Source organism: Fundulus heteroclitus, chromosome 23 (assembly GCF_011125445.2).
Source record: "Fundulus heteroclitus isolate FHET01 chromosome 23, MU-UCD_Fhet_4.1, whole genome shotgun sequence".
Taxonomy (NCBI): Eukaryota; Metazoa; Chordata; class Actinopteri; order Cyprinodontiformes; family Fundulidae; genus Fundulus; species Fundulus heteroclitus.
Window position 1 is genome coordinate 34,356,725 of NC_046383.1, and position 11,471 is coordinate 34,368,195.

The 11,471-nt window shown below is 40.7% G+C and overlaps 1 protein-coding gene across 1 annotated transcript; it reads left to right on the plus strand.

Annotated features, from left to right (window-relative positions):
• Window positions 1–4,884: 4,884 nt before the first annotated feature.
• LOC105925117 (zinc finger BED domain-containing protein RICESLEEPER 1) lies at window positions 4,885–7,068 on the plus strand. The gene is made up of 6 exons (XM_036127706.1): window positions 4,885–5,931; window positions 6,052–6,196; window positions 6,306–6,537; window positions 6,623–6,745; window positions 6,854–6,946; window positions 7,045–7,068. Exons 1-6 carry the CDS (start codon window positions 5,433–5,435, stop codon window positions 7,066–7,068), a joined length of 1,116 nt encoding a protein of 371 aa, XP_035983599.1. The 5' UTR covers window positions 4,885–5,432.
• Window positions 7,069–11,471: the final 4,403 nt, after the last annotated feature.

The following is an 11,471-nucleotide window of genomic DNA, read 5'->3' on the forward strand; positions in this document are numbered from 1 at the left end:
CATTTGTAGAGGAAAAAAAAAATGTTTTTGCACTCCAGTCCATCAAATCCATATTTCCCCTTTTCCCTTTTTTACCCCTCCCTTTTTAAATTGTCCAGTCTTGAAAAAATTTGCATTTCCCGAGCAGTTCAAATACATCCTGAGAAAGTTGATTATCGAAGCTTTTGAGTGTTTTGCTATGTTTCTGAAAAAGTCCAAAAAACAGTTTCCAGCAGTCCAATGCTTTGTTTTCAAAAAGTTTATAGTTTCTGCAAACGTATATTGAGTGTCTTGCAATGGAAAGGATCATATTACTTAAGATGTGCCGCTCAAAACTATGCTGTCTTTTCTTTACTGTTCCAAACAGTCTTATCCATTCCCACTCTTTGTCTTCTTTGCTGATTCCTGGTTCCAAACTTTCCATAACTTCTCCAATCTTCTTCCAAAAGATATTTCGGCCAGGGCAGCGGAGGAACAGGTGCTCTAGCGTCTCGGGGTCCGAGAGACAAACGGTGCAATCTCTGCCGAACTTTTCTTTGTTGATTTGGTGCAGGATGACGCCCGTAAAAACTCTCCTATGTCTTATTAAAAAATCTGTATTGTTTGCTTGTTGTAAATTGAACTTGGCAGGTAGGTTTGACCAGATCTGTTGAACTATTTTGTTAGGAAACATTTGCAGCCATTTTTTGTGGGATGTTGGTTCTTGTATGATTACGGAAATGAGAATGTTGTACCATATCTTGGTCTTTATTTCTTGAATGTGCTGTTTCTTGTTACCCAGAGAAAGAAGGAACTAAAACCATTATTTCTTATGAGTTTAAACAGTTCATTTCTGCTAGAGTCTTCACAAAAGACACAATTGTTTGAAATGTCAGAAGTGGTTAGTGCAACATTAAAATCTCCTATTAATATGGTAGTATGTGTGATCTACTTCCTTATGTTTTTGAAAAACCTCTTTCTTTGTGTTTCTAGATTAGGTGCATGAACATTGATCAATCTATAATTAACATTATTATATCTAAAGTCTATGACAATTCATTTTCCATCATTATCTTTATAAACTAAAGCAGTATGTTGCACCACATTTTCTTTAAAAAAGACAGCCACCCCCCCTGAACAGTTTACAGAGATGGATGAATACATTGCCCCTTTCCATTTTTTTAAATTTTTACTTACTTTCATGTCATCCCATTTTGTTTCTTGTAAACAAAATATCTCATAGTTACGTTGATAAATTATAGCCTCAATCTTCTCTCCCTCTCTGCGGAGCCCACGGGCATTAAGCGAGAGAAGCAACAAGTTGAGATATATAAAATTTAATAAATGAATCATTTCTTGGTTTTCCTTTTCGGCCTTTTCCCACTCAATGCATTAAGCCGTTTTCTGGTTTCTATAATGGTCGAGAGGTCAAGACCAGGATCTGTTTCCATGTCCGGGACTAATTTAAATTTCTGTGGCAAGGTTTTAAGTGGAGTCTGAAAAGACGGCAGGTGGTTTGGGGACAAAAACTGAGATTCTGGGGGGTTTTGTGCTTCTACTCTCGGAGGAGGAGCAGCGACTCCTCCCCGCTCCTCCTCTCCGTCTTTCTGCGAAGCATAACCTGGCGGAACGTCCGCCTGAGAGTCCCCTTCATCAGTTGCCTCAGTAAACAGCCTCGAGTTCATTTTCTGAACTTCTACCTGTTTGTCCTCTCCTTCTTCACCTGTCTCACCCATCTCCAGCTCCTCCTCCATCTCACCTTCACTCACATATTCATCCTCTGTGTTTGACTGAACAGAGCCCTGATCCTGATCTTCCGACTCACTTTTGTTACAAATACATTCATTGTGATTATTAAAACAAACTTGACACTTGTTATTCTGCTTTTTAACGGAGCATTCTCTCGCGTAATGCCCCTGGACTCCGCAGGAGTGACAAAAAAACTCAGGACATTCTCTGAGGATGTGCCCAGGCTGAATGCATATTCTGCAAACTTTGACCTGTCTGTCATGGATGACTCTAAAATATTCAGGCCCAAGAGCTGTAATGAACTTAACAGAATAGGGCAGAGACTGCACCGTTTCCGTGAACTTAACTTTTGCAAACCTGGTTCCATCCGCCACCTTTGTTCCCGGCCAGAACCGCCGTCTGATCGCCGACACCGCAGACACTCCCCAACCATGAAGCTTCTCCAGTATCTCCTTGTCGGTGATATAAGCTGGGAGTCCAAGAAAAGAGACCACCAGTTCATCATTTACCAGTTCTTTAGCCATGATGTTTGTCGAGCCAATCTTAAATCCATCCATCAGACGTTTCTTCCCCGCTGCGCTGCTCATCGTCACTTCATATTTCTTCTCCGTGATCAGCCGACAGGCCAGCAATCCTCCACACAACAGGGACATGCAGACACCGTTCGAGGGGCAGTTACTCAAAGTTAAAAGAGAGTACATGGGGCACGGATTTAAAACACGATACAGAAACATATCTTGTTATACAACCGGCTGAAATGTACCAACCCATACTATAAAGAATGTAACATGGAATCAAGGGTGTAGGTTTGATTTTGAACTTTGGTAGGGACACTATTGGTCCTACGCAATATGCATGCTCCTATTTTTTGATGCTTGATTTGAGCATCAGGATGCGTTTTGCCTGTCTAAAAAAGAAAAGGCAGTATTATTTGCTACATTTACACAAATTTTATAAGCACGACACACACTAGATGCTGTTTGTTTATCTTTAAAGCTTCACTAGATCTGATGAATGTCAAATTGGGACTTTTTCCCACTTTGAAAAAGTTTGCATTTGAACTTCCCAGCAACAGAGACAGAAGATAAAAACGTGCCTATTAAACCAAATATATTCAAAATATGTCTGTTGTCTAGATTTATCCTGTATTTTCTTTTGAAGATATAGAAATGTGGAGAGATAAACCCCACCCTTATTCTTTTTTTTTTAATCAAAGATACTCTGTCAGCATCATAAAACACAGCAAAATTATACATTCAAGGGACTGTAAATAAAATGTATTGTATTTCTATGCACTGGAAGTAGAAGTGTCATTGACACTGACAGCATTTCAAATATTAAATTCAAACTTCAACAAATGTACAACTGGGCTGTAGTTACTCTCTTTAGCCCATTTTATGTAATTTATCTTAACATTCCAAACACATTTCTTACCTCATACATCTGAAGTTTAGATAACAGCTTCTCCTTACCTACATCCTCTCAGACAACTAATTATTTTCCAAACAATAGTGAGTTGTCGATGTTTAAATGTGCAGTAAATCTTAATACATAAGGAGCATGGGGGACCCAATACTGTACTTTTAGTAAGTTTGGTGACACCAAGACTGATCTGTTACATGAGTGGTTGTCCATTTCATTATTGAAATGAGAACATATTAATATACTATTGGTATATACTAGTAAGACTAATAAAGAACAGCAGATTAAACTTTAAGATATGTAAAGGCCTATATTAAATTAATTTTGCGACCACATCAACAGATTAAATAATTTTTACTTTTTTGGTGTACCAAATTACCCACGTAATGATGAAAAATGATGTGGATTAAATCTCTGATGAGAATGTCTAGCTCTGCCTCTGGTTTGTACTCATTTACTGTCAATGGACAGTGTGGAAATCTTTGTACAATAAAACCAATGTAAATGGTGGTCCTCAGTTTTATTTTTCTTTATTCTAGTTATGTCTACAATCAATGAAAGCAACAATAACAACGAAATATGGTAAAAGGGAAACCCTCACCTTTTCTTCTTCAGGCAGCTGTGGCTAAGAATCTGAATGTTTAATTTCCTTCAGTCTTTGCTTTTCCATCTTCCCAGCAGTCTTCAGAACTCCTACCTGGCACAGAATATTTAGTTTAATAAAAGAGATTAGATTTTTGCTGATGAATGCACTATACTTTAGAATTAGATGCTATTTTGAGATGCTAACGTTGGTTACTTACATTTCTGAAGTTCCACAATTCCAGTATCTCCTGCTTCTTTTCAGAACTGCACTCAGCGGCTTTCACCTATTTTAGTGGTGATAATATTTAGTTTCTTAACTGGGACTAGTTTCGTTGTCTAGTATTAATTGTGGTAACGGCTGAATCCCTGTATGAATCGAAATTTAAATCTTGCGCTCCAAGCAAACAAGCACGCACACACGCGCTAGAAATCAGAAAGAGGGAAGGCGGGATTTAAAGCAGTACAACCAATAAGAGTGGAGTTTAAAAAAAAAAAAAAAGCACAGAGCTCAGTCACGTGTGCTGCTGATTTAAAGGGGCAGGCAGTCAGATAGCGGCAGCAGCAGCAGCAGCCGCGGAGCTGCGAGAGAAGAAGGGAAGAGTGAGGCACGTTTAGGGCTGGGTACCGACCTTCGGTTCTTTTATGGTACCGACCGAAATGCTTCGGTTTTACAGAGTATCAAAACATGCCTCGTCTTTCGGTGCCAAGTTTCGATGATTGGCTGTGACGTTTAACGTGATTGCGTCACCCAGGAAAAATACATACGTGGTCACGCCTACAGTCGGGGTTCACGTGTATCTGTTGTGAACTGGTTGCGAGCGTCGTCGAACCGTTTAAAAATGCCACCCAGGTCAAAAGTGTGGCTTCACTTTATTAAGATTGATGCCAATAGTGCGCAATGCAATATATGCAAAAAACACATTGTTGCTAAAGCTGGCAACACGACTAATTTGATGAAGCACCTAATCGTGCACGGGATCAATTTAAGAGCGGAAAGTTGCTCGGTGTTTGACTGCAAGAAGAGCGGACCGCAGCCAGCGCAGCCGTCCTCCTCTCAGCAGCCCGTGGACAGTGCTAAACCGGAGCGAAGTGAAAAATGTCAACCACCGGACTCCGCCTCATCAGAGATGACAGAGGACGACACAGTGTCTGGAATTTCAACAGGTAAGTTTACGTTTATTAGCGTTACGGCAATTTAGAACGTGCATCGTGCTGAGTTAGCGTGTAGCTTAATTTTATTGCTGTGTAGCTAGCTAAATCAAGAGCTAACATTAACAGCTAATGCTAAGCTTGTAAAAATATGCCATCCATTGCGTTAGCTGGTTAAACAGCTAACCTTATCTTCACTATTTTTATATTCTCCTCACAGTAGCATCTGACTCTGATGTGAGGAGGAAAAAGCCAGTCAGCGTAAATCCATTCACACTTGCAGAAAAGGCAAAGATGCCAAAAGAAAAACAAGATCAGTGTCACAGGGCAGTCACAAACTTTGTTGTTAAAGGTTTGCTGCCTTTTTCTATAGTGGAGGCTCCATGGTGGAGGTAAGTAAGCTGTAGGTTATATTGTTGACCAGTTTAGCCGTTATCTCTTAGCCTAGATAATGGTTTTTGAGCAAAAATAACACAGCCATGTTATTGTTGATGTTTTGTGTTTTTTTAATGTCAATTAGGGAGATGGTAACAGCCCTTAACCCCAGATACTAGTCCCCCAGCAAAGACATGCTGTCAAATACACTTATACCAGCATGGTATGCAGTAGAGAAGGAAAATGTCAAGAAAGAATTGCAAGACGTCAGAGATGTGGCTGTGACTGCGGATGGGTGGACCAGTGTGGCACAAGACCATTACTTGACTGTTTCAGTCCACTTTGTGAGAGAGGGGGCCATGAAGGAGAAAATCCTGCATACCAGGGCAGTCTACACATCACAGACAGGAAATGTAATAGCCGAGGAGATAGGGGATATTCTTGACGAATTCAATATAAAGGATAAAGTTGTTGCGATCACTGTAGACAATGCAGCTAATATGGATGTAGCAGTGAAAAAAATGAACATTAGAAAGATTGCCTGTTTTGCTCATACTCTAAACATTGCTGCTCAAAAGCTATACACTATACCAGTCATCTCAAAGTGGGCAGGAAGAATCCGAGCTACAGTGGTGTGGTTAAAGCGGTGCAGCTTGGCTAAACCGATCCTTAAAGAGAAGCAGCGTCTTCTCGGTTAGTAGAAATCAAAGTACACTAAACTTATGTTTAAAAATTATATGGCTAGATCAATCATTGAAATATTACAGCAAATACACAACCTGTTTGTAAACCACACACACCATCTTTCTATAGGTCTTCCAGAACATGCTGTCATTTTAGATGTGAAGAACAGGTGGAACAGCCTGTTCCTGATGGTGGAGCGATTTCTGGAGCAGTTTCCTGCAATCCAGGCAGCCTCCATGGACCCTCGGTTAAAAAAATCAATGGAGAAGGACAGGTGTTGTAGATGAGGATAGACTGTGGGATTACCTTATTCCTTTATCAAAGTAAACCAATCTGCTGGGCTTTGCTCTAACTAATACAACAATGTGTATATTTCCTTTTAGACTGGAAAGACTTTCTGATGAGGATTTTAGAAAAGCAGAACAGTTTGTCAGAGTTATGAAGATACTCTATACTTCAACCATCTGCATCTCTGCTGAAAGGAGTCCAACTTTGGGCCAGATTCTGCCCATTTTGGGGAAGCTCCAGCATCACTTAACAGTTACTGATGAGGACTCCTCCTTTACACAGACTATCAAGGAAAAGATCTGGGGTGACCTCTCAAAAAGATACCAAGTATGTTGCATAATTTTTGTTGTTTTCATTAGATAGACTATACTCAGAGACATCATGACTACTATACTATGCTTTTGTCTTGCAGGATGAGAGAATCAGGCAGTTCCTGGAGGAAGGCACAGCCTTAGACCCGAGATTCAAGATGAAAGTAGGCGATGAAGTGTGGACCAGAATAGAAGAGGAGCTCATGAGTAGAACCTCACAACAGGTGTTTGTTTTTTCTCATTGATAACTTTTATTCCTCTTCAAATGTAGATGTGTTTATATGACTCCCATTATAATATATTTAAGATAGAATAAAGTTGTTATTTTCTAGGCCCAGCAGATGAAGCAGGAGGTTGAAGGGACAGCTGGTCACCACGATGACAACTCTTCTGATGAAGACTGTGGAGCTGCAGTAGGACTACTGGTAAAATAAAACGATACAAAGACATCCCATTCCCCCACATTACTTCATTTTCCATAAAAAAATTAAATTGTTATCTATTCTTTTATTTTTGTTTCCAGAAAAAGCCAAAGCTCTGCCCTTGAGGAGCTATTTGCTGATGAGGACATGGCAGTTGAAATAAGACAAGAAAACAGTTTTAGCGACACAGAGAAGATTCAAGAAGAGATCCAGCGGTACAGAGGTCTACCGTCTACCCTAACCTCTGTGAATGCAGTGACCTGGTGGTGGAATGTGAGGGACACTATGCCAATGCTATCAAACTTGGCAACCAGGTATCTCTGTGTGCAAGCATCATCCACACCCTCGGAGCGTACATTTTCTACTGCTGGAGACACCATCAGCCAGGAGCGTGCTTGTTTGTCTCCTGAGAAAGCAGACATGTTAATTTTTCTGAAAAAAAACTGCTAAGTAAAAAGGTCCTCAGAATGTAACAGTGAGCATTAGACACTGACTTGTTGTTGTTTACAACTGTTCTTTTGCACTGAAAATATTTTTTTTATGTAAGAGAAGTGCTTTGAATGGAAAAAACTGAGCTAAAAATAAAACTTAAGATTTGTACTTTATTATGTTGTGTACTTTTCTTTTTCTTAGAATTGATATTATAAAACTGGTATCGAAAAAAGTATCGTTTAGGAACCGATATCGAAGTAAAGGTATCGGTATTGGTACCGGTATCGAAAATTTTTGATTGATACCCAGCCCTAGGCACGTTATGTGGATCATGCTACCGGCCACGGTTACCGTGGCACGGTAGATCTAAATTATTATTATTTTGGACATGCACAAACACACATACACACACATAAAAAAAAAAAACACTGACAAAAGGGCACTTTGGGCATCAAGGGGCAAAGGGGCAGGTGCTCAAGCCCCTTATTATTTAAAGTAATATTCCAACTTATAAGGAAAGGAGACAAGCAATCTCAAAATAGCAACATTTATGAGACGCACATTCCTTGAAATACACTTTTGCAGACTTTGGCCTTTTTTTTGGCAAAGGAACAACACCGTTATTGACAGGATTCGAACCTGTGCAGGGAAACCCCAATGGATTTCTAGTCCATGACCTTAACCACTCAGGAAGAGATTTACACACTGAGGTCTAGTGCCGGAAAAGAGGTAGCTCTCTTATTGGCATCCCAAGAATGTATGGAGAGGAAGTCTTTTCATCGTCCAAATAAAAATTACATTACAAATTACATGACTCTATACATTTCATAGTTGTATGGTTTTGTAAATATTCCGTAGAGTTAAATTGTTCTGTTCATAGTGTGTTTTTTTCTGAATTACCTCTTGTGATATATCTTTCAATCCTTGTGTAATTTTGTTTGTGTTGTGTGCACTGTCCTGTTGCTTTAATTCTATAAATTTCTCCGTGTTGGGATAAATAAAGGATTATCTAATGTTATCTTAGCTAACTATTTTTTATGGAATAAATGTACTGGGTTTTTCCAAAGTCTTAATTACACGTTGTGAGTGGGCTCCAGTAACTTATAATATCTGCTCTTTAAGTTAACATGAACTAACCTGACGAGGACCTGATGAATTACGCTCCGCCTAGCTTCACTCACATCCATCTGGGACCTCTTCCATAGAAAGTGATTTCTTCAACCAATTTTATTGTCCAGCCAATCAGGACGCAGGGCTGGAGTTTCACAGATGTGACGTATAGAGAAGCGACCGTGAGAGACTGTTTTGATTCAGAAAGCAATGGCGGCTCGCATCGAGGAAGCAAGCGTTAACATTGATGCTGCTATTTCTTCCATGTTGTCCAATCTACCTAATATTGTTTCTAGGGCTGGGCAAGTTAACGCGTTAATTTCGCGTTAATTCATTAGACTATTAACGGCGATATTTATTTTATCGCGCATTAACGCATGTTACTATCACATGCTTTCAGTCAGTGTCAGTCAGCACTTCACGGCAGCACTCTCCCGCTCCCCCTCCCCTGTCGTACATGGCTCAGCGGCGCCAGCCAATCAGCACGCAGGCTCAGCCTGGCCCGCCCACTCAGCTCTCACACAAACTTAAAGCTCTGACACAAACTTAACACACAAACAGCTGAGAGAGACCGCAGCAGCGGAAAAACATGAACAGGGGAAGTAGCACCGTTTGGCTTTATTTTAATACTGTAAATGAAATCAAGCTGTATGTTGTGTAAAAAGCCGGTTCATTTCAGTGGAAACACAACAAATTTATCTAAGCACGTGAAAAAACACGAAAACGTCGAGCCACAGAAACGGAGAGAGGAGACGAAACTTCTGTCATTGCCCCGACAGACCCACAGACGTCTCTGACTGAGGCGTTTCAGTCCTCCATGGAACATCCAGGTAGATCAGTGGTCGTCTTCAGCAGCAGTTCATGTTAACTTTCAAAGTAGATATTATCTATCATATGTTACTAGAGCCCACACATAACATGTAATTAAGACCTTGAAAGAACCCAGTACATATATTAAAAAGGGTTATTTGAGATAAGATAACATTAGCTAGTCCTTTTTTTATCCCACGATGGGGAAATTTATAGGATTAAAGCAACAGGCAGGTGCACACAACACAGACAAAATTACATAAGGATTGAAATATATAAGAGGTCGATTAGCGGAAAAAACACTGAAGATAACATTATTGTTATTATTATTATTATTATTATTTAATTGTAATAATAAAATAAAAACCACAAAACCCAAAAGGTCAACAGTTTCATGATACATCAAGCTTAGGGACTGGCTAATATACAGCAGGTCAAAAAAGGCCATATTTTGGCTGCAGTGCTTGCTGTTCTCTTATGAAGAAAAGATCAACTAGTGCACTAAATTCAATAGATGGGTTGAAAATATCCAGTATAAAATAAGATAAGTGCTACAAATGTTACAACACTTTTGTTCATATGGCACCAGAACATTAAAATAAAAGTGCTCTTTACACTACTTTTGAATTCATTCTTGGAGTTTGCGCATACAATGCGATTAATCGCGATTAATCGGGCAAATAATACGATTAATCGCGACTAAAAATTGTAATAGTTGCCCAGCCCTAATTGTTTCATTAAAAGAACATCAGAGAACGGCTCTGAAGGCTTTTGTTGGTGGAAACGATGTTTTGGGCCTTCTCCCGACCGGATTTGGCAAGTTTTGTTTTTTCCTGCATTGCTCTCACAGCGTCACGGGTTGGCTTCGGTGTGAGTGATTCAAATAGCTTGTCGATAAAGATGACAGACAAGTGGCTTATCCAATCATATGCAAGGATTTTTGATAAGGCCCAGCCTTCTGAAACGCTAGGCGGGATCTGTTCCAGATGGATGAGTGGAGCCAGGCGGAGCAACAAGGCCAGGAAAGGAGCCACGTTTCGTCTCCTCTCTCCCTTTTTGCAGCTCAGCATTCTCTTGCTCGTGGTTTTTCATGTGCTTATATAAATCTGTTGTATTTCCACTGTATACAACTTCCTTTTTGCAAACTATACAGATTGCCGTTTTTTCATTAACATAAAATATTCATTAGAATATAGCCAAACTGCGCTTCTTTTTCTCTCCTCCATGATTAATTGCTCCAGCTGTCTGTCTCTCTTTCTGGGTCTGAGCAGCAGCGCAGAGACCTGGGTGGGCGGGGCCACACTGAGCCTTTGTGCTGATTGGCTGGCACTGCAGAGCCACGTGACCGTGCAAGACGGTGACGAGAGGGGAGGGGGAGGAGCAAGTGCTGGGGCACAGACGGAGACTTAAAGGCATACTATGCAACATTTTTCAGTTAATTAATGTGTTCCATACCATTTTGGATGATTAAATGAGTCATTTCAGGTCAAACAAAGGTTTTCTCGGCTGCCCTGGTGGTCTGTGGGGGAAATACCGCACTTGCAATTGCAGGAGCCCTCGGTTCGCACCCACGGTCTCGTGCATCGCAAGAGTCGGTCTTGCTTTACGGCGAGAACTGCAACACGCCCCCAGTGAAAGGCATGCTCGTTGCTAGCGCAGTGGCGATATTTGTGCAGTTATCATGGCGGAACCAGCGAGAAAACAGCGAAAGCCCATGTTGGAGCAGGCAAGAAAGAGGAAAATGGCTCTGGACAGAGAGAGGAGTCGTACACGGGTGAACATCGGGCAAGCTTTTTCCGAATGGCGAGAGCTAAAAGAAAGAGAAGGCTGCAAGGTTGACGCGGACCTCGCGTTTCTGCTGATGCGATTGTAAGTAACATTGGAATGGTTTCTCTCTCTCTGTATGCATGTTCATACTTTCACTGTGTTAGTCATTGTTTGTACTGCTGTTTTTTCGACTTATCGTTGCGTTCGCCTGTCTGCTAAGCTCAAAACAACCGTGCCTGGCTTGACGGAGAAACCAGAACAGCTGAGTATCTTTATGACAGTGCACTTTTACTTTCGCCCCCTGGGGGGAGCCTCGCTGGAAAATCAACCCTGGTTGCATAGTATACCTTTAAGCTTCTGCAGTGAGTGCAGGAGAGAATAAAAAGTATCAATCTTTTTAAACGAGTAT

Bases quoted from the DNA above. Each gene is read 5' to 3' on its own strand.
- LOC105925117 (XM_036127706.1), top strand. From the start codon at position 5,433: ATGCTGTCAAATACACTTATACCAGCATGGTATGCAGTAGAGAAGGAA. The intron at 5,932-6,051 runs GTTAGTAGAAAT...ATCTTTCTATAG, and splicing joins AGAGAAGCAGCGTCTTCTCG to GTCTTCCAGAACATGCTGTC. The intron at 6,746-6,853 runs GTGTTTGTTTTT...GTTATTTTCTAG, and splicing joins TGAGTAGAACCTCACAACAG to GCCCAGCAGATGAAGCAGGA.